Source organism: Pleurodeles waltl, chromosome 10 (assembly GCF_031143425.1).
Source record: "Pleurodeles waltl isolate 20211129_DDA chromosome 10, aPleWal1.hap1.20221129, whole genome shotgun sequence".
Classification (NCBI taxonomy): domain Eukaryota; kingdom Metazoa; phylum Chordata; class Amphibia; order Caudata; family Salamandridae; genus Pleurodeles; species Pleurodeles waltl.
In genome coordinates, this window is record NC_090449.1 from 254,062,644 (window position 1) to 254,086,649 (window position 24,006).

Here is a 24,006-nt window from a genome sequence, read left to right on the forward strand (position 1 = left end):
TTCCTCTGCTCCCCCAGACAAAGAAAGCAGAAAGATCGATGCTGCAGGAAGAAAAGTATGCTCGACGGCATCTATCACCATGAAAGCAGCCAGTGCCACTGCTTTATTAGGGAGATATGATCGATCCCTCTGGGACTCTATACTACAGTTCTCAGAGCATCTCCCTAGGGACAAAAGGGAAGATTTCCTAGAGGTCGTGAGCGAGGGAGCAATGGTTTCTAACCAGATCATAAGTGCTGCGGCAGATGCTTCAACTCTATCCGCACATAACTATGCTCATGGTATAGCGCTCAGGAGACATGCATGGCTGCGGCTTACATCGCTTAAACCCGAAGCACAGCAGAGGATACAGAACCTGCCTTTCTCAGGCTCCACTTTATTCGGCTCTCATGCCGATGATGAGATGGCCAGAATGAAGTCGGAACTGGATACCTTAAAAGCGGTAGGCATAGAGCGACCTAAAGAACAGCGAAAGGGATTCCGCCCATATCAAAGAAGACTGTTCACCCACAGGTATCAGGCTCCACATTGGTCGTCTTCACGCCCTCAGCAACAGCAGCAGCAGCAGCATCAGAGGGGCTTCTCCAGAAAGTCGACAAGGGGTCGTTCAACACCTCAGACCCAGACACCTCGACAAACTCCCACGTCTAGGCCCTGAATCTTTGCTTCCCCCTCCTCCGTTACCCACTCCGGTAGGGGGAAGTATCTCAAATCATCTAGACGAGTGGCTACGCATCACAACAGACGCCTGGGTATTGAATATTGTGAGACATGGTTACGCTCTCAGATTCACCAGTTCTCCACCATCTGTTCCACCCAAAACAGCCAACCACCATCTCGAAGCTCTGCAGTTAGAGGTCAATATCCTATTGCAAAAAAGAGCCATAGAACCCGTTCCCATCAGCCAACATGGGAAGGGGATTTATTCGAGATATTTCCTTGTACAGAAAAAAGACAAACAAGAGTTTCGTCCCATCTTAGATCTGAGGACAGCAAACAAATGGATTCGCAAAGAAAAATTCAGGATGTTAGCCTTACACCAAATTTACCCACATTTACGTCAGGGCGACTGGCTATGTGCGATAGATCTTTGCGACGCTTACTTCCATATCCCAGTAGCCAAGAAACATCGAAAATTCCTAAGGTTCACTGTCGGAAAACGCCATTACCAATTTGCAGTTCTACCGTTCGGCCTAAAATCAGCGCCAAGAACTTTTTCCAAATGCATGGCGGTAGTAGCCGCCCACTTGAGGAAACAGCGAATATTCGTCTATCCCTATCTAGACGATTGGCTCATAAAGGCCTCCAGCTATCTCGAGGCACAGCAGCATTTCGAATGGACTCTACAACTGCTACAAAAACTTGGTCTTCAAGTCAATCTTCTGAAATCAACAGCAACACCTGTTCAGAGGTTGCATTACTTAGGGGCCATTGTAGATACCAAGCTAGGAAAGGTGTTTCCTTCGGAGGAACGACGGTTATCGATTCTCCAAAAGTGCAAACAACTGCAGGAAAGACCTCAAGCCACTGCAAGAATAATAGCTTCTCTGCTGGGCTCGATGGCGTCTTGTATCCATCTGGTTCCCAATGCTCGTCTCCATATGAGACCATTGCAGGAAAATCTAGAGGATCAGTGGTGTCAACTGAGGGACGATTGGGAGAACAAAGTCCTGCTGTCTCCTCACACCCTACAATCCCTCAAGTGGTGGTGTTTGCCCAGCAATCTCTTGGTGGGGATTCCGTTCCAACAACGACCTCCATCTCAAACCATCGTAACAGATGCGTCACTGCTCGGATGGGGGGCGCACATGGAACATCTTCGAGTCCAAGGCGAGTGGTCACAGAAAGAGAGTCTCTATCACATCAACCTGCTGGAACTTTGCGCAGTCCACCTTGCGCTCAAAGCCTTCCTTCCCTCTCTGAGAACGGAAACTCTCCTTCTTCAGACAGACAACGTGGCCACTATGTACTACGTGAACAAACAAGGAGGCACCAGGTCCAGAATTTTATCCAGAGAGGCCCAGACAATCTGGCATTGGCTTCTAGCCAGGAACCTGTCGCTAGTGGCAACTCACCTGCCCGGCATCCAGAATGTTCAAGCGGATGCCCTCAGTCGGGTAATAAGCGAGAACCACGAATGGGTACTACACGACGACGTCGTTCATTCCATTTTCGCACTCTGGGGTACCCCTTCTACAGACCTATTCGCAACCCCAGAAAACAAAAAATGCCAAAACTTCGCCTCCAGATATTACCATCCAGGGACACTGGGGAATGCCCTATGGATAAGCTGGTCAGGGGCATTTCTTTACGCCTTTCCACCGCTTCCCCTGATTCCGGCAGTTCTCCAGAAACTGTCCAATGCTCAGACCAAAATGATCCTAATTGCTCCGGAGTGGCCACGCCAGTGGTGGTTCCCAGACCTTCTTCACCGGTCACTCAAACCACACATCAGGCTACCATATCGCCCGGACCTTCTCACGAAGTTCAGAGGGCAGATATCTCATCCCAACCCCTCATCGTTGAGTTTGGCAGCATGGCTCCTGAGCTAGTGCAATATGGACATTTGAACTTACCTCAGGACTGTATGGAAATTCTGAGGGAAGCAAAACGCCCTTCCACACGATCAGCCTATGCAAGCAAGTGGAAGAGATTCTGCATTTGGTGTTTACACAACAACATTGACCCGGTTTCTTGTGGAGAACAATCTATCTTACCATACTTGTTAAGTTTGGCAAAATCGGGCTTACAACTGTCGTCAATAAAAGTTCACTTGGCGGCGATAACAGCATACAGAAAGAGTCCTTCACAAACTTCCTTTTTTCGGATTCCGATTATTAAGGATTTCCTAGAGGGTTTAAAAAAGGTTTTTCCTCCCATTAGAAAGCCTTCTCCTCCATGGGAACTGAACGTTGTCTTATCACGTCTGATGCTGCCGCCATTCGAGCCGATACACAAGGCATCGCTGCAGCATCTCACATGGAAAGCTGCTTTTCTGGTGGCAATCACTTCAGCGCGTAGGGTCAGCGAAATCCAGGCCCTTTGCGCTCAGGAACCCTACACGGTTTTTCATTCTGCAAAAGTGGTAATGAGAACTCATCCAAAATTTCTACCTAAGGTAGTCTCCGACTTCCATGTGAACCAAACAATTTCATTACCGACTTTCTTTCAGAATCCAGCTACTCCTGCTGAGAGAACTCTGCACTCTCTGGATGTAAAGAGAGTATTGAAATTTTACTTGGACAGGACAAAAAGCTTACGAAAATCACAACAGATTTTTATTAACTATGGCCCAATCAGAACAGGTTTGGGCACATCTAAACAATCTTTATCCAGGTGGATTGTTTCATGTATAATGTTATGTTATCAGTTAGCAAACAAATCCCTTGGTGGTAGACCAAAAGCCCACTCGACCAGAGGGAAAGCAGCTACTGTAGCCTTGATGAGAAATGTCCCTTTGGCAGAAATATGCAAGGCTGCCACTTGGAGGTCGATCCATACCTTTACTAAGCATTACTGCCTTGATACAGACGCTAGGGCAGATGCTCAGGTTGGACAGGCTTTGCTCAAGAATTTGTTTGCATGATTCATGTTTTTCTCAGTATTCTTATATCGACTCCACCGCGGCTATGGGGATGGGCTTGCTACTCTATTCAATGCTTATGACTATACATGGAAATCCCCTACGAGAGAAGGAATGGTTTCTTACCTGTAACTCCAGTTCTCTCGTAGGGGTATTTCCATGATAGTCATAAGCAACCCTCCCTCCTCCCCGGTGGAGTTGACATAGAACATGAATATTATGGAGGTGGGTACTCCAACAAATGTTTTGTTTTTTCTTCATGTCAGGTAATAGCCTCCAAAAAAGAACTGAGGCAACTGCCTTTTGCTGTGCATGATGGGAAACAGGAAGACTTTACTTTTCTTAAAGGCACAGCTCTATTTACATTCTGTATAATGGCAGCCTATGGGCTACACTGCCCTGCATTGTTTTATTCTCATCAGAGGTGTAAATAAAGTATGAGAATGTATTTGTTATTACATTTCTAGAATAAATAGGTGTTTGAACATGAATTTACACTACTATTGATTTTCTTTTCAACAATTTGGCCTGTGTAGCTGTTCACATAGGCTGCACAATGTTATTCTTAAGTGTTTTTTGACAGACCTTTTCTTTAAACGGCTGGTGTTTGCACTTAAGAATATACTTCACATCAGTGCTCCGGGGTCCCCGCAGGCGCGCGGAACTATTCAATGCTTATGACTATCATGGAAATACCCCTACGAGAGAACTGGAGTTACAGGTAAGAAACCATTCCTTTTCTGTTGCCTGGGACTAACCTTACACTTAGGGGTAAGAATTTAAGGGTTCATGTTTAACATTTGCTGTCTTCCAACAGGCCAATGAGGTGACTGACAGTGCCTATGTGGGCTCTGAAAGCACATACAGCGAGTGTGAGACCTTCACCGATGAGGACACAGGTGCCCTGGCACACCATGAAATGGGTGATGAGGTGGAGCCAGACAGTGCCATCGAGGTCCATCTGAACGGGTCACTGCTGCTTTCCACAGGGCGGTAAGACTTCATTTCAGTTGTCTTATTTTACTGACAAATCATAACTGTACTTAGATGAAGAGCTTTACAAAAACATAAACATAAGGTGCACAGTGGCCCCATGGTTCTTTTCCCAAAAAAGTATGAACATATTTAATTAACATTACAGAACTGAAAACATTGCAAATCTCAAAATGAGTAAGCAGATAAAATCTTTTGTGAGCACCCAGCATGGCATTGTTTGGTAGTAATCACTCCATTCGAAATGTCAGGAAGAAACAAGTATATCGTACGTAATACACAATTGTTTCATGTCTGTAAGATAATTGTGTCAGAGTATTTTTATTTATTTTTACATATTAAACATGGTTTCTGGCAGCATTTTAGTAGCCACCAAAAGCATTATAATAGAGGGATACTTTTGAAAAAGGTGATAAATCTCACAATAGAATGTGGGGGTAGGTCTAATCAGGAAAGGCAAATTTGTGAATTGTCTGATGGAGAACAGGCTATCATCCTTCCAAAGAAAGCAAACAATGAGTATCTTGATTAGATTAACATAATAATCTAGTTTCAAGATGCAGGAAAGTGCTTAATGAAACATTTAATTTCCAAACACACAAGATGATTAAACATGTGAGATCTTCCCATGTCTATGATTGTTTTATGCTGTACACCTTCCAAATGTATTTTTACTATGCCCACTCATTCACAGTTGACAGTATTTTCCATTGCTCTCGTATTTGTGTACCTTTCTTCACTTGTTCTGCTGAATTTTGTACCCTGAAGTGAAAATAAAGAATCTGTGGTGGTCAGAAGCTGTTATCACTTTATACACTCTGTATATGCACTATGTCAGAGCCCTTCACAGAAATTATGACCTGTTGTCTCTGAAAATATTATTGGGTGTCATAAGTAATGGTACTAAACAAATAGACTTTACTGTGAACAAATGGGCACTACAGCCACAAAAGGAACCATATGTAACCACAATGCTCACCTTGATAATTTGGCTGCCTTAATCAGCGGGAGGGTGCCACTTGTGGCCTCAGCATACTAAAGCTCTGGTGAAGGCATGGCATTATATTACTGCTAGGTTAGGCTGAAAAGGAGAGCTTCCTAAGTGTACCCCACTTTGGTCTAATGATAGTTTAAAAGACCTAGAGCATTGTGATGATTCGGGCAGTTGTACCTAGTAGGGATGTGCACATTTGGTGATGTCTTTTGACAACTGTGATAAAAACTTTAGATCAGTTTAAACTTAATATGAGCAGGCTCATGCAAAAGAGTTTTGATATATATTACTTAGATACATTTTTGCAGAACAGTGTAGGCAGGGGGCAAATTGAGGAATGTTAACCATTTGAAAATAGAGTGCTGATGGAAGGCACGTTTAAGAAGACCATTTCATCAATTTATGAGATGTAATGCACCTTAAACCTGTACCTGCTTAAAGATGGAATAGTATAATGATTTGGGTTCCTAGAGAGAGTGGGTGGAAGCACTATACTACCTCGGGGATCTTGAGATCAGGGCTGGTTTTAGCCACATACAACTTAAAATATTGCTTAGAGCTTATTTCACTAATGTCTGTGTTAAGAAAATGGGAAAGGTAGACACTGAGCTTTGCTTAAGAGTCTGTGATTAGGTTGGAGACTTTTCCTCCACTACGTGTGCTCTAAGTCACAATTGTTTTGAAAATCAGTTTGCGTTGACCTGGCTGCAATATCTGGAGTCCCTAGTGTAATGTGTGAAGATAGAAGGAATTAACAGGCACCACCGAAGTGTGCTTTTAACCTATAAAGTGGAACAGTGATCTCCTTAATTGTACAATTTGCCATCATACCAAAATACATCTGTTCGCGCACAGCATGTCAATATTTTAGGGCCTGATTTAGATATTGGCAGACAAGTTACTCTGTCTCAATGGTGGCGTATATCCTGTCCGCTGAAATCTAAATCTCATTATATCCTTTGGGATTTAGATTTCGACAGACGAGATATCCGTCACCATTGTGACGGCGTAACTCCTACACTAATATTTAAATAAGGCCCTATGTATGTTCACAGTCAACTTAGTCTGTTTAGCATATTGTTCCCATTGTGTCCCCTCACATTCAAATAAATAGCCTGGAGAATGCTGGAGTTCCTTCTGGAGATGCCCAATCAGGAAAAAAAAATTCACATTGTTTTAAAAGTGTAATTAAGGAAATTATTGTTCCACGTTAAAGGATAACATAGAAAACAGGCTCCATGTGAACATAAGTTGTCGCAAATGCATTAAGCAGACTTGGTCTTAAGTCGTGTTTACAAAATGAAGATTGAGGATTTACATTTGAAAACCCCAAATATTTGTCAGTGCTGATATGAGAGTGTAACTTGTTTAGCAAAATATGTGCATTTTCAACATTGTCACCCTGATCCGAAGTCAGCACAACTCTTAGACACAGGGGATCTTCAAGTGACAGTTGGGCTTCACAGTTTTCTGATGTAACATTGCTAGAGCCCTTTGTTCTATGAATCTTCTCAGTACTTTCCTACCTGGACTCTTGGTGGTAACTGCTAGATGTGTGATTGCTGTCATTCCAATGACTTATTCTGATTTCTTCCACTTAAGGGCCTCCTGGTTCTGCAACTCTGTCTTTAAGGAAGGCTGTCATATCTTCAGGGAAGAAGTGATCTTTAATTTTAATTTTAATGATCCTTTTGATGGTGATCTTCTCCCCACCCCTTCATTATCTGTTCTCTCTCATTAAGGGTTTTCTGTGCTTTGATTCATTCTTTGGTTTTCCAGACCCTGTGTGAGTAAAGTTAGTGACTGCATGTCTTGTAAAGCCTGGCCTCTGTATTTGATCATCATTGATTATTCCTACACATTATTTATTATTCCAGGCCATGTCTGCGGTAGCCTCTCAGGGGGTGTGAAATGCAGAAGACTCCCGGAGTTGAAGGGCTGAGGCTGTTCCACCAGTGAGATATAAAACAAACATTGGAAAGCCAATATGCCTTGGTTTAACGTGTTAACATATGCCAACTGGAGAAAACTCAGAGAGCTGTAGATGTAAAGTTGGCCCACATGCATTTTGCTGCAAGCACTGAAGTGGCGGTAGAAGGATATACCCGAACAGTCAATAGGGTTAGGTGAGCGATGTATACTCCACTGGGCTAAGCCAGGACATGGTTGACAACGTTTTAAGCCAATGACTGAAAAGCTGGCTGAAGAAAGCCAGTGGGGCAAACTTGAAGCCTCTCTTGGAATATGGTAAATAGTCTTTTTGACCGCTCCACTGTTACAATTTAGACCTAAAAGGTACATACTAGAGATACCGTCCCTAGGTGGATCTCGTTCCTTCAGAATATTTGCATTAATTCTCCTCAAAGAATGAAATAGGAGATTTGGTGGAAAATTTGCTTAAGGCATGGCAGGTAAACTGTTCTTTTATTTTATCGCTCATGTTCTGCTCATGAACTGAGAGGTCAAGATCAGTCACAGTGATGTTGAGAGTCCTTACTTCTGCTAGACTGATTTAGTTCTAAGAGATTCAACACATGTGCTAATAAATAAATGTAAAATTGCCAAAATCAATGGGCCCAACCCTTGGAGTAAAATCCCATTACAAATTATTTTTCTATGGGCTGGTTCCATAACAAATATAGATTTTAAAGATCTAAGTATGATTACCTACTGACAAAGTAATTACTTGCATCAAAATGCCTTAAATCCAGCCTTAGTTATTAGTAAGGTCATTTGTGTGTCAGACAGTATCTCTGTCTCATTTTCCAAGTTTCACACATACACCTTAGCAGAGAATTTTTTTTAAGTTCAGTTTTAAAAGGTTTACCGTTATGCTAACTGAAGTTAACAGTAAATCTTGCCCTCATGAATACTTCTGTTAACTATTGCATTGGAGAAATGTTTGGGAATCTGTATACGGGTGGATTGTTAGTTTTTACGAGGATGTTCCACACATTGAGGATGGGAGATCCTGAGCGAGCGATATTGGCTATTTCATGAGTCTATAGGATTCATAGTTGTTTATTTAGTGCACTTGACTGTGCAGAAAAATGTGTCAGTGTAGCAAACTATCGTCACCATTCTTTTCTTCCAGTAAATACCACGTCTTTTTGCAGCAATGGGTGTTAAATATTCAACATGAACTTCTGTTAAATCAGACAAATTGATAAGCTTCTCAAAAGGATTACTATATTTGATAGCTCCTGTATAAAACAAAATACACCACAACCTAAAATGAAACAGTAGGTGCTGATTGCTGTAACACTTTATTCTAACAAAGACACTGTATAATGTCAGTGAGTATTAACCTGATGTGAAACTGATAAATGTTCACGGGTAGCTCATAAGGTTCTCAAGGCATGGAGACTTTCTTTTGCCTCTTGTATTGGTAAGAAATTAACAATTACTTTGGAACCCTGGCTTGTGGTTTCCAAGTCAACACTTCATATTGCTTAAGGCAGTTCAACTCGTACCAGTTAGATGGATCCAGATTAGGAAGCTTGGGCACTGTCAGTGTTGGACTAGTTCTACTAGACATGGGAAGCATCACACCATCCATTGTGAATATCCAACCCTCTGAGTCAAATCCACACATCCATAGGGTGTAAAAAACAGATGAAACTAAGAAGTATTGTGAACTTTCCAAACTGCACTTTTATTGTAAAGGGTCTGTATGAAATTCACGTAGGTTATGGGCAGTACTGTATTCATGTTACATAACAATAAAGAATGATACCAGGTGGCACTTTTGTGTTTATGGACTCTGGGAGAGCCTAAGATTGGGGCCGACTACTGGGCCCAAACATCAACCGCAGCCAGAAGGTGCGCACCACGTCACTTGCGACCAGAGACAGTTTTAAAAGCAGCGCAATTCCAGCTGAGGGGGTTACTTCTGTGTTACGGACTCTGGGGGGAACCTGAGAGTGGGGCCGACAACTGGGCCCAGACATCAACGCAGTCAGGAGGCCCGCCCTCCGCACCACGTCACTTGTGCCCAGAGTAGCTTTTAAGGCAGCGTGACTCCTGTTGTGTGGGATGCAGGCCCATCTTCGCCGGGAGGAGACTGGGCTGGGCCCCATCTCTTTACATCTTTTTATATTTGTATTCCTTTTTGTAAGTTCTACTCCCCATATAACACTCTGGGCCCCTGAGTTTTGTATAATTCATCATGTGGAAGCGCAAATTGCAGGTAAACAAGAGTTTATCCCTGAAGCCTCACCAATGAACTACAATTGATTCCTCTTTAACTCGGGCCATGAAGATGATTGCCAAAGAAATTGACTTGGCTGAGAGACTATATATTTAGACCCTGGGGAGGGTCCAAGTGGTGTTCTGCAATCAGCTGTTTCTCTGTTATTGGATCCACATCCTCATCCCACAAACCCAAAAAAGCCAGGCACAACTTCCACAAAGGCATGGAAGCAGTCTCCAACTGGATGAGAAACAGCTGCCTTCAACTCAACGCAAACAAGACAGAAGGACTCATCATGGGCCCTCAACCCCATGTGTGAAATGACTCCTGGTGACCACTGACCCTCGGACACCCGCCCGCCCACCCCCACCAGCCAAGCCCGCAACCTCGGGATCATCCTGGACTCAAATCTCAGCATGAACCATCAAATCAACTCAGTCACCTCCACCTGCTTCTGCATCCTCGGTCTCCTACGCAAGTCTTTCAAATGGATCCCACTCGAACATAGAAAGACCGTCACAAACACCCTCATCACCAGCAGACTGGACTTTGGAAACACACTCTATACCGGAATCAACAAGAAACTCATCAACAAACTACAAAACATCTAGAACTGCAACAGACTGGTCCTCGACCTACCTCACACTGCCACATCTCGCAACACCTGCGTACACTGCACTGGCTTTGCATAGAGAAAAGAATCACCTTTAAGATCCTCACCCATGCACACAAAGCCCTCCACAACACCGGACCAACCTACATGAACCAGCGACTCAACCTCCACGTAAACCCACAGGACCCTACGCTCAGCCCAGCTCTCTCTCCCGCAGAGGTACCCCGCATCTGGAAAACCAGAACAGGAGGACGCTCCTTTTCCTACCTTGCATCCACTGCCTGGACGCTCTTCCTCTCCACATCAGACAAACCACCTCCCTCCTCAGCTTCATGAAGGAACTGAAGACATGGCTTTTGTAAGACCCCCCCACCAAGCGCCTTGAGACCCTAATGGCTGAGTATTTGTGCCTTACAAGCACTGATTGATTAATTGATTCCTTAATGCTCCTTGATCAATCTAATCCAGGAGATCACAATACTCATTCAAGGGTGGGGGTAGCTGGGGGTGTCCCTTTAGCTGACACATTAGCAAAAGACTCAAACAACTAGAGACTGCGCACCGGGAGTTGAAAGGAAGCAACAGACAAAACAAACAGTGACCAATGACAACTTGGGAAGTAGAGTGTGGGACTTGGGTATAAATCAGGCTCAGGAAGTGACCTCCCTGAATTTGGATTGTATCTTGAACAGTTTGTGGCCCCTTTGATAGAAGGCTGCATAATTTGGAGTTAACTGTCCTTACTATGGACAGATCAGGACCGCAGTCTCTGCTGCTGGAAAGTCCACCCTGGGTGGAAAGATGAATGAGGAGTCTCATTCACTGAAGGAAGCCCCGAGTGATCCTGAAGCCAGGGGAGGGGATTTCTTTACCTCTGGAAATGTGCCTAACACCCCGTCCAATGCCCCCCCCCTTTTTTTTGTTTGTCTTGCGCACCTGGGTTATTGGCCTGTAACACTAGGTGTTTCCCGTCCCAGGATGGTAGGGGGGCAAAGATACGATCTAAGCAAGTTGTGAATGGTGTTTTTATGGGTTTGAGGTGAGGAAGCCCCCCAGCCCCTATAGGCCAGCTCACAGATTGCCCTGTGTGAACTTGCCACCCGAATGCTGCCCATTATTAGCAAGAGTCCCCCATCTTGAGGTATCTCAGGTTGAGTATGCCGAATATTTGCAGTCTGTTATTGGCGGAGTCAAAACGTACATTTTAACCTTATGGAGTCAAGGGATATATTATTTGTGAGAAGAGTTGATTGGATCGGCCCAACGAATAAGACTATTGGGAGCAATTTTGTGGTGATTAGCTTTAGAACACCTGATATGGCTAAGAGGCTGATTTTTACAGCTAGGCAACCACCAAACCTGGGATTGGGCATTAGGATTTTGCCCCTGGGCTTCTTTTATAAGCCCGCGTTCTCACTAACCTTTGGGGCTCTAATCGCCTTGAGCAGAGAATAATGGTGTAGGAAGTTGGCATTGTATATACTATCTCAAAGTGAGAGATAGTGTGCACAGAGTCCAAGGGTTCCCCTTAGAGGTTGATAGTGGCAAAATTAGATAATTCTAATGCTCTATCTTGTAGTAGTGTGGTCGAGCAGTAGGCTTATCAGAGGATAGTGTTAAACATTTGTTGTACACACACAGGCAATAAATGAGGAACACACACTCATTAAAGACTTAACTCCAGGCCAATAGTTTTTATATAGAAAAATATATTTTCTTAATTTATTTCAGAACTACAAGATTCAAGATTTAAAGTAAATACATAAAATGTAGGTACGCCACACAGGTAAGTAAGGAACTTTGAATTAGAGCAGTAACATACACAGTATAGGTTAAAATTACAATAAGCTATTTTAGAAGTGGACACAGTGCAAAAATCAACAGTTCCTGGGGGATGTAAGTTTGGTTAAGTTTCTGAGGTAAGAAAAGCACTTACAAGTTCAGTTTCCTGGCATAGGCAGCCCACCGTTGGGGGTTCAAGGCAACCGCAGCTGCAACAAAGGGCAGGTCAGGTGCAGAGGTCAAAGGAGGGCCCAGAATACATAGGCGCCTATGGAGAACAGGGGTGCTCCGGTTCCAGTCTGCCAACAGGTAAGTACCTGCACCTTCAGAGGGCAGACTGGGGGGGTTTTGTAGAGCACTGGGGGGACACAAACAGGCACCCAAAACACACGCACAGGGGCGGCCGGGTGCAGTGTGCTTAGTAGGCATCTGGTTTTCTGTAGAAACCAATGAAGGGACCCGGAGGTCAGTGTAGCGATGCAGGCACGGCACAGGGGGGCTTCTCGGGCCAGCCACAAACTGGGCTAGGCAGAGGGCTGCCTGATAATCACTCCTGCACTGGAGGTTGGTTCCTTTCGGGCCTGGGGGCCGCGGGTGCAGTGCTTGGTCCAGGCATCAGGTTCTTTGTTCCAGGCAGTTGCAGTCAGGGGGAGCCTCTGGATCCTCTCTACAGGCGTCGCAGTAGGGGTGCAGGGGCGGTCGTTTCAGGTTACTCACGAGGTCGCAGTCGCCTAGGAGTCCTCTCTGCAGTGTTGGTTCTCTGGATTTCGAACCAGGGGCGTCGGGTGCAGAGGGTGAATTCTCACGCTTCCGGCAAAGTTGCAAAAATTTTGCTGTAGGTGAACAGTGCCGCTGTTCTCGGGAGTTTCTTGGTCCTTCGGTTCAGGGCAGTCCTCTGAGGCTTCAGAGGTCGCTGGTCCCTGTCGGATGCGTCACTGTGCAGGTTCTTTGAGTCTGGAGACAGGCCGGTAGGGCTGGGGCCAAGTCAGTTGTCATCTCCGTCGTCTCTCCAGGGCTTTCAGGTCAGCAGTCCTTCTTCTCCGTGCAGGTTGCAGGAATCTGATTTCCTGGGTTCAGGGTCGCCCCTAAATACTAGATTTAGGGGTGTGTTTAGGTCAGGAGGGCAGTAGCCAATGGCTACTGTCCTGGAGGGTGGCTGCACCCTCTTTGTGCCTCCTCCCTGAGGGGAGGGGGGCACATCCCTAATCCTATTGGGGAATCCTCCAATCTCAAGATGGAGGATTTCTAAAGGCAGGGGTCACCTCAGCTCAGGACACCATAGGGGCTGTCCTGACGGTGGGTGACTCCCCCTTGTTTTTCTCATTATCCTCTCCTGCCTTGCTGCCAAAAGTGGGGGCAGTGGCCGGACAGGCGGGCATCTCCACTTGTTGGGATGCCCTGGGCTGCTGTAACAAAAGGCATGAGCCTTTGAGGCTCACCGCCAGGTGTTACAGTTCCTGCAAAGGGAGGTGAGAATCACCTCCACCCAGTGCAGGCTTTTGTTTCTGTACTCAGAGAGCACAAAGGCTCTCACCCCAGGGGGTCAGAAACTCGTTTCAGTGGCAGGCTGGCACAGACCAGTCCGTCCTGCACTGAAGGATTGGTTAAAATACAGGAGGCATCTTCTAAGATGCCCTCTGTGTGCATTTTGTAATAAATTCAACTCTTGCATCAGTGTGGGTTTATTATTCTGAGAAGTTTGATACCAAACTTCCCAGTATTCAGTGTAACCATTATGGAGCTGTGGAGTTCGTTTTGACAAACTCTCAGACCATATACTTAACATGGCCACACTGTACTTACAATGTCTAACAATATACTTAGACACCGTAGGAGCATATTGCTCATGCAGCTATGCCCCTACCTGTCGTTTAGTGCACCCTGCCTTAGGGCTGTAAAGCTTGCTAGAAGGGTGAATTACCTATGCCACAGGCAGCATTTTGTGTGCCTGGTATCCTGAAGGGCATGCCATGTTGCCTTTGCCTTTTTCTCCCCACCAACACACAGTCTGCAATGGCAGTGTGTATGTGTTAGGTGAGGGGTCCCTTATGGTGGCACAACATATGCTGCAGCCCTTAGGGACCTTCCTTGGTCACAGGGCCCTTGGTACCTCTGGGACCTTTTACAAGGAACTTATCTGTGTGCCAGGGATGTGCCAGTTGTGGAACAATGGTACATTTTGAAGTGAAAGAACACTGGTTCTGGGGCCTGGTTAGCAGGGTCCCAGCACATTTCTCTCAAGTCAGCATCAATATCATGCAAAAAGTGGGGGGTAACTGCAACAGGTAGCCATTTTCCTACAAATGGGTTCTTCTGTCTCCACAAGGAACAGATTCTCTCCTCGTTCTTAGTTGGGTAATAATGATTGACAGTCCAATACTGTGCCCATGGGGGTTTTAACTGAAGACAAATTCCATGATGTTTGCCCATGGGTAGGAAACACTATCTGTGCAGGAAGGGAACTTAGTTTCCTTTCATGGAATTGTGCGGGTCTCTGGGATAAAATCTCCGACACCAATGGGTTACATTTATTTCTCAGTATATTATACTGCCCCAGGAAATATTCTGTGTGTGTGTTGGGGGGGGGGGAGGGATTTGAGACCTATGTTGTCCCGGCAACCCCTTCTCTAGGTTGTAGAGACAGGGAAGGCTTGGCCATCAAGCTCCAAGTCTCAGCACAGTTACAATCTGTACCGGTCCTTCTTGGGCGCAGTGGGATCCAGATTCTATGGGTTGTTCTTTCTGTAGAATTTCACTTTTTTGTAGTGAATTTTTACAACTCAGTGTGTAACCTAGGGTGTCCGATTGAGACTCTATTCCAAGTTTTATCAATTCTGGAGGAAAGGGCTGCTCATAGGCTGTGGTTGTTTTAATGTTTTTCTAGCGGGGGATTTCAATGCTAAACTGGGTACGATTTCGACTATTTTAGATCCTTTTTTTGGGAGATGAGGTATTGAATGTGGTACCGCCTGACCTTAGAGGTAGGCAGCTGACTAACAAATTTGGACGGACTGGCTTATATAATTTATTGGAATGGGTGGCTAGTCCTGACCCATGTAAACCTACATTCATAGGGTAAGGTAAGGGGACTACAATCAATTATATCTTTACCTCCAGTAGGCTTGGAGATTTTTTCACTAAGGGACAGATTCATGCTTCACTGCAGAGTGATCATAATGCTATTGAAGCCAGGATGGTAGACCCCTGTTCTCTTCCAGGGGATCCTCATCAATAGTCATAAACATTGAATATTCCCGCCCTTGTGCGGGGACCCCGGAGCATATATAAAATACACACATATTATACATGTGTAAAACAGCAATGCAGGCTATAATGTTAAACAGGCTAAAATGCTTTATTTCTATGAAGTTTTTTTTTATAGTTTTTTTTTATATTAAAATTACAATAGAGAATAAATATCTACCAAAGCCCCAAAACTGGGCCTAGGGAAATAAGCAGTAGTAATCATCAGAGAAAAAAGAGAAAAAACTACATTGAAAAACAATGGAGCATTCTTAGCCAATAGGCTGCATGCAGGTTAACACAGGAGAACCATAAAAACTTTGGCACCGTGCCTTTAAGCCCCTGAGCACCTCCAGTATCCCACCATGCCTCAGGGGTGAAGGAAAGGTGACAGTTGGTTTACAGTTAGGTCAGTTCTTTTTTCCGGCTTCTTCTGAGAGGATCCTGGAGCATTGAGCTCTCAGTTTTTCTGAGTTTTTTCTCAGAAAAATCCTTTAAAAAGCGTTTTTTCCTGTTTCATTCGACAGATAACATCTTTGTCTGTGTTTGGCAGTTTTTTCCTGACAGAAAAATGCCTTCACTTTTTGTCAAATGCCCTTCTTGTGGGAAGAAGAAGGCCCAGTCAGACCCACACTCTGTTTGTATTGTGTGCCTGCCTCCGATTCACTGCCCTGACACTTGCAAGCACGGCAAGAATATGTCAAAGAGGACTCTGAAGGACAGAGAGAAGATCAGGCTACATGGGCTTCATGAGAGGCAGAAAACATCGTCCTCCTCTCTTCCCAGGCAACCAGCAGGCCATTCTCAGGAGAGAATGGTGAGGTCGACGTCAGCAGGTAGGAAAGTCCCTGCTTGTTCCCCGTCGACGTCGTCGCTGCCACCGTCTCACCGGCATAGATCGCCGTCGACGGCGAAAGACCCGACGTCGAAGGATACGGCGTCGAGGGAACACCATCGCAAGGGCAGATCTCCGTCGACGGCAGCCCGCCGATCGACGTCGAGCCATCGCCGGCGTGCCCGGTCGCCGCCAAAGGCCGTACAGCCCCGACGTCAAGAGACGCGACGTCGAAATCACCTCGACGGCATGAGAGACATCCGCCGTCGACCTCCCACCGCTCCATGCCGAGGCACACGACGGCGAGTAGGTCGAGGTCCAAAGATCGCCGTTCGACGTCGAGACACTCTACGTCGAGGCACTCTGTCGAGGCACTCAACGTCGAGGCACTCAACGTCAAGGTAAGAGCAACCGATGGGGCGCCCTTCAACGTCGACACAGCCGTCGACGTCGACACATGTTTTACCTGTCCCGCAGGGAGTAGAACATCGCCCTTCGCCAGCAGACAAGGCCGCACCATCTCCGTGGTCTCCATACCGAGCGACTCATCTCGTTCAAGAGCGGCATCATCTGGGCATGTTTCGGCCATCAACATATCTCCAAGATGGCTAGAGAGCCTTAACAGACCAGCGGCCTCCCCGGATTCGCAGTATTCGCGAATGTACTCGCCTACTGCCTCCCTTCCAAGAACGCCATCACCGACAGCAAGAGCAGGACGGGCTCGTTCTGCTCCTCGTCAACCGACCGCAAGGCCTGGGCGCTCTGCTACAGCGTCTCGCAGCAGGTCTCGTTCTCAACGGCGATCCAGGTCTCGTTCACGAAGGAGATCACCCTCTTGGTCGTCTTCAGGATCATCTGTCGGGCGTTACTCCCCCACCCTAACAGATTCTCCGCCTGCTAGGATCTCACAGGTGGATGACATTACCACGTTTAACGAGGTGCTGTTAAGGGGAGCGCAGAAATTAAACATAGAGGTTCCTGAGCCATCTACCTCCTCATCAGTCATCTTTGAGACTCTGCAGCATAGATCAGCGTCAAAAAAGCTACTGCCTCTAGTGCCTGGTTTGTTGCAGCCAACCACGGACACTTTTCTGGCCCCAGCTACGCTCAAATCTGCCCCGGCTAGGATTCTGAAAAAATATAAGGCTCCCGAACAGGACCCTTTGTTCCTAAGAAAAGATCCGCCACCGGACTCTGTAATCTTGGCCGCAGCCCGAAAAACCCACTTGGTGGCATCATCCTCCACGGTCCCCCCGGATAAAGAGAGCAGGCATCTAGACTCTCTGGGGAGAAAGATGTGCGGTACGGCGGCTTCGGCAGTGAAAGTCTCCAGTGCTTCTGCACCCCTGGGCAGGTATGACCGTTCTCTGTGGGACTCCCTCAATAGATTCACAAAGAAATTGCCCAGAGAAGACAGACAAGATTTTCTAGAGATCTTGCAGGAGGGATGCCTGGTATCCAACCAGGTTATCAGCGCGGCGGCAGATGGTGCGGATCTAGCTGCACATGGGTATGCACATGGAATCTGTGCAAGAAGGTCTTCCTGGCTGAGACTGACTGGGTTAAAACAAGAAGCACAACAGTGCATCCTTAATCTCCCATTCGCCGGGAACTCGCTGTTCGGTACCCATGCAGACGAGGAAATGGCCCGCATGAAGACCGAGGTGGACACCATGAGGGCTGTAGGCCTGGAAAGGAAGAAAGATTTCAGGAGAAGGCCTTATGACAGGCGCCCCTTCCAGCAGAGGGTTCAATCCCCTCACTGGTCCCAGAGGCCACAACAACGGCAGGGCCACCCTCTTTCAGCGAAGGAACACAAGGGAGCGAGGGTCAAGTAGACCTCAGCAGTCCACACAGAAAGTGCCGGCCAAACAATGAGATCTCGCTTCCCTCGACACTGTACACCACTCCGGTGGGGGGGAAGTATTGCAGGTTATCTTCACGAGTGGCACTCTATCACAAGAGACAAATGGGTGCTCAATATTGTTGAAAATGGCTACTCTCTTCTTTTCACACAGCCTCCACCACACTTGCCACCAGCCAAATGCAATCCATCTCATCTCGGCCTGCTGCGCAAAGAGGCTCTCGCCCTCTTACAAAAGAATGCCATAGAAAGGGTTCCACCTGCGCACAGAGGAAAGGGGGTTTACTCCCGTTATTTTCTGGTGGCGAAAAAGGGCCGAGAGGGCGTCTTCAGACCAATTCTGGACTTACGGCTGCTGAACAAATACATAAGAAAACAGAGGTTCAGGATGCTAGTGCTTCACCAGATTTTCCCTCAACTACATCAGGGAGACTGGATGTGCTCCATCGACCTGCAGGATGCATATTTTCACATCCCGGTAGCTCCCAAGCATCGGAAATTCTTGCGCTTCCAAATAGCGTCACAGCATTATCAGTTCAGAGTTCTACCATTTGGCCTGAAATCTGCCCCACGCGTCTTCTCGAAATGTATGGTGGTGGTAGCGGCACATCTTCGAAAACAAAAGATATTCATCTACCCATACCTAGACGACTGGTTACTGAAGGCTTCTTCTCCGGAGCAGGCGAGAAGCCATCGAGACATTGTGCTCAGGGTTTGCGAGTCTCTAGGTCTTCAGGTCAATTGCCAAAAGTCAACCTTGAGTCCAACACAGAACCTTCACTACCTGGGAGCTATAATAAACACAGAACTCCAAAGAGTGTATCCTTCGGAGGAACGACTATCCTCAATAGACAGGAAGTGTCAGGATCTGTTGAAAGCCAACACACCTACGGCACGTCAGGTGACATCGCTGCTGGGCTCCATGGCATCATGCATTTTCATTGTCCCAAATGCCAGGCTGCACATGAGGCCCCTCCAAGAGGCATTGGAGAGCAACTGGAGCCAAAGGACAGGTCGCTGGGAGGACAGAGTGCGACTACCGGCAGCAGCACTTCAGTCATTGAAATGGTGGATGCACAGACCTCACCTGTCCGTAGGTGCCCCGTTTCACCAGGTAGTTCCATCCGACACACTCGTAACGGATGCGTCTCTTCAGGGATGGGGGGCTCATCTGGGTCCCCTTCAAGCTCAGGGTCTGTGGTCAGACAAGGAAAAGCAGTACCACATCAATCTGCTGGAACTCAGAGCGGTCCATCTGGCTCTCAAGTCTTTCACACCATTAATTCAGGGGAAAACTCTCCTAATACAAACGGACAATACAACTACGATGTATTATTTGAACAAACAGGGGGGAACGAGATCCCTACCCCTATCTCGAGAGTCCCAAACGATATGGCATTGGCTCCTGGCCAGAGGAATGTCACTTACAGCGGTTCACCTGCCAGGACAACAAAACGTGGAAGCAGATTTCCTGAGCAGACACCTAGAGGACGCACACGATTGGGTCCTACAAGGCGAAGTCGTCGAATACATCTTCGCTCAATGGGGTCGACCTCAATTGGATCTCTTCGCAGACGAAGTAAACAAGAAATGCCCAGACTTCGAATCCAGGTTCTACCGTCCGGGATCTCGAGGGAATGCCCTGTTGATCGACTGGTCAGGGATATTTCTCTACGCCTTTACACCGATTCCCCTCATACCGGCAGTGATCAACAAACTTTACAGATCCAGAATGATTCTCATAGCGCCACAATGGCCCCGTCAATTCTGGTACACAGATCTCCTCAACCTATCCGAAAAACCTCACAGGAGGCTGCCGTGCAGACCGGGTCTTCTGAGCAGAATGGAGGGCAAGATCCTACATCCCAACCTACCCTCTCTGAGCTTAACAGCATGGCTCCTGAATTCCTGCAGTATGGGCACCTAGGGCTCTCACAGGAGTGTATGAACATCTTGAAAGAGTCCAAACGACCTTCCACGCGACGTTCTTACGCTTTTAAGTGGAAAAGATTCTACATATGGTGCTGTCAACAAGGCCAGAATCCCATACGGGCTCAGGAGGATGTCCTACTGTCCTATTTACTTCATCTGGCAAAGTCCGGTCTGCAGGTATCATCCATTAAGGTACCTTTGTCTGCCATTACAACCTATCGTAAGTCACCTTCTCAGGAATCCTTCTTTACGAAACCTGTAGTCAAGGATTTCTTAGAAGGTCTGAAAAAAGTTTTTCCACCCATTCGGAGACCATCTCCTCCATGGGAACTGAACATAGTATTGTCAAAACTTATGGGCCCTCCTTTTGAGCCTATACACAAAGGCCTCTTTACAGCACCTTACGTGGAAGACGGCTTTTTTGGTGGCCATTACTTCGGCGAGGAGGGTCAGCGAAATTCAGGCTTTGTCTTCCAAAGAACCGTACTTGGTTTTTCACGACAGTAGAGTGGTTCTGCGAACTCACCCATCTTTCCTTCCGAAAGTGGTGTCAGAATTCCATATCAATCAGACTATATCTTTACCAACTTTCTTTCCCAATCCGGAGACTCCGGCAGAGAAAGCATTGCACTCCTTAGACTTGAAAAGAGTGCTGAAATTTTATTTGGATAAAACAAAATCGATTAGACATTCCAACCGATTGTTTGTAAATTATGGTCATTTGAGGACAGGAGAGGCAGCATCTAAACGAACGATATCAAGATGGATAGTTTCTTGTATTGTTAATACTTACCAGCTGGCTAATAAAAAATTACTAGATAGGTCTAAAGCGCATTCCACAAGGGGAAAAGCGGCTACTGCTGCCCTCCTTAACAATGTTCCAATATCTGAGATTTGTAAGGCTGCTACATGGAAGTCTGTACATACGTTTACTAGACATTACTGTTTGGATTCAGATGCAAGAGCGGATGCCCAAGTGGGGCAGGCCTCTTTGAGAAATTTATTTGCATAATATGTATCTATTCCTGCACTTCTATTAGACAGTCCACAGAGTTTAGGGATGGGCTTGCTAATCTATTCAATGTTTATGACTATTGATGAGGATCCCCTGGAAGAGAAGGATAAGTTACTTACCTGTAAATCCTAGTTCTCTTCCAGGGGTATCCTCATCAAAGTCATAAACAACCCACCCTCCTCCCAGGACTCACGTCTCCTAGAAGTGCAGGACAAACTGTCTTTCTAATCAGTTACACAGATTGTCACCGCAAAAAAGTACTGACCTAACTGTAAACCAACTGTCACCTTTCCTTCACCCCTGAAGCATGGTGGGATACTGGAGGTGCTCAGGGGCTTAAAGGCACGGTGCCAAAGTTTTTATGGTTCTCCTGTGTTAACCTGCATGCAGCCTATTGGCTAAGAATGCTCCATTGTTTTTCAATGTAGTTTTTTCTCTGATGATTACTACTGCTTATTTCCCCAGGCCCAGTTCTGGGGCTTTGGTAGATATTTATTCTCTATTGTAATTTTAATATAAAAAAAATAAAATAAAATAAAAACTTCATAGAAATAAAGCATTTTAGCCTGTTTAACATTATATCCTGCATTGCTGTTTTACACATGTATAATATGTGTGTATTTTATATATGCTCCGGGGTCCCCGCACAAGGGCGGGAATATTCAATGTTTATGACTTTGATGAGGATACCCCTGGAAGAGAACTAGGATTTACAGGTAAGTAACTTATCCTTCCCGGCCCTCAGGCTGTGGCATCAGTAGTGGTCGGACTGACCCCAAAAGACCAGCAGAGGAAAATCAGTTGGTAAAGAATCCTGATTCCTATTTTATTGGTAAGGCTAGTTAGGAGTTGCAGGAATATGCTTTTTAGCTCTCTTCTATTGCAAGAAACTCTGCTGGCTTCCGTTTTGGCAGATTTTCATACGTTAAATAGCACCCTTAGATCCATTATGTTGGATCTTTCAGGACCCGTAGGGGACCCCAAAGAGGGGTGGTTTGATAAACACTGCAGAGCTGCAAGCAAGCGTTTGCATTAAGCCCTTAAGGATAAACCTAGAGATCAGCAGTATATAAGCTCAGCAAGGGTAGCTTATAAAGAGGCAATCAGAAATAGAAAGCAAAGCCTCAAGGAAGAGAGGTGGGAGCAGTTAGTGTGAGCGCTTGCAAGCTGGGAATGCGGAGTTTCTGGAAGATAGTGAATAGTAAACCTGCATATTTAGTTCCCCCCGAGATTGTAGGGTCAAATATTCCCGCCTATTTTGAGACAGTTTACTCCTTGGATAATGTGGAACAACTGACTGAGGGGGAAGATGTAGGCCTTCATTATGACGGCCGCCAAAAGACCGTTGCCGCGGCTACCAGCCGTCTGCTGTATTATGACCACAGCCGGATTTCCGCCAGAAGAATGGCTGAAATCCAGCTGTGACCATGCCGAGGATGGCGGTAAGGTGCCGCTGCTGCCAGCAGCAGCTCCACACCAGTAGACCGCTGCCAGCAGTATTATGACCCATAATACGGCCTGGCAGTGTTTTGCTAGTGGATGCTGCTGCTGGCAGCAGCACCCTGTCCCGTCTCCTGCCGGAGGACCCCCTGAACTCAGGTAAGTGCCCCAACAAATCCCCGGCCCAGATGGCGTTCCCATGGACCTGTACAAGGACAATGTTACTTTGTGGGCACCGCTATTGACCAATATACTTAATGCTGCCGCACAAATTGGTACCCCCAAATCATGGAAGTCGGCAGTTATAGGGGTGTAGGCAAGATCCAGGCTGCTGCCGTCCTTACTGTCATATTTCTTTACTTGACTACACAGTTAAGATTGTGGGGCGTATTGTTGTTCTCCGTATTGAAGAGTGGATTGAAGCGAACAATGGTTTTTGTCTGGCCCAGTACGGCTTTAGAGAGAGTAAGGGGATGAAGGAACGGTGCCTGAATCTTAATCTGCTTGTGAACAAATATGCGGTGGCCAAGAAGGGAGCTGTGTATCTGGCCTTCATGGATTTAAGCTGCACATTCAATAGGGTTAATCGTTTGAAGCTGTGGTCAATCTTGGAAGGTTTTGGGCTACCTCAACCCTTGGTAAACTTTATTCGGGCTCTCCATACGGGTGTCAATGCTTCAGTAAGATTTGATACAGCAGGGGGGTGTTCTGACACCCTCCAATTGTAAAGGGGTGTTAGGCAGTGGTGTGTCCTAGTGCCAATTTTATTTTGATTATGTATTAATGACCTGAATTCGCATCTGACTGCCTATGGTAAAGATTTTTTGAAAGTTAAGAACACCTTCCTTCCTTCCTTACTATACACTAATGATGCAGTTTTACTTTCCCGTGCAATGAATGGGCTTAAAGTTTTGGTGGATCTGTTGATATTATGGGTGACTTAGAATTGTATGTAAATACCTCAGAAACACACTTCATGGTTTATGGGAAGCGGAATCCAAAACTCAGACCCATTACAATCAAGGGGCAGGTAGTGACAAGGGTGACCTCCTTCTCTTACTTAGGGATTACGTTTGACTAGCATTGCAGTTGGACCCCATGTCTTGCAAATCGCTGTATGCATTTCGATTAATCATGTGGGGCCCTTTTCAGATTTGCTCAGATGGATGGAAGCAAACCTGTCTTGCCGTTGCTGCAGATATATAAACTGAAGTGTTCACCTATTTTATTGCGTGGTGCAGAAATCTGGGGGTATTCAGCACGAAGAAAAACTCTTCTGCAGAAAAGTATTGGGGGAGGGCCCTGCCAGCTCGAGTTTGTTTATGCATGAGAAACTGGGCCTGGATTTTGCAGACGATTATGCTAAAATTGCCTCGATGATGCTGTGAATTGCAGTATGGAGTAGGGAGTTCACTACATTTAACAGGGAGGTCATCGAGGACTGCCTTCGGTGCGAGCAAGGCAATACAATCCTGCGGCTTAATTATATTAGATTTATAGCTTTGTTGTTGGGGAGTCCT

The 24,006-nt window shown here is 46.1% G+C and overlaps 1 protein-coding gene across 3 annotated transcripts in view; it reads left to right on the forward strand.

Moving 5' to 3' along the window:
• Nucleotides 1–24,006, forward strand: part of RAB11FIP3 (RAB11 family interacting protein 3) — a 579,011-nt gene that overhangs the window by 361,380 nt on the left and 193,625 nt on the right. For all 3 annotated transcript variants that reach the window (XM_069210357.1, XM_069210358.1, XM_069210359.1), the window contains exon 4: nt 4,401–4,576. In XM_069210357.1, coding sequence (XP_069066458.1) covers nt 4,401–4,576 — 176 coding nt within the window. The remainder of the gene's footprint in view (nt 1–4,400; nt 4,577–24,006) is intronic.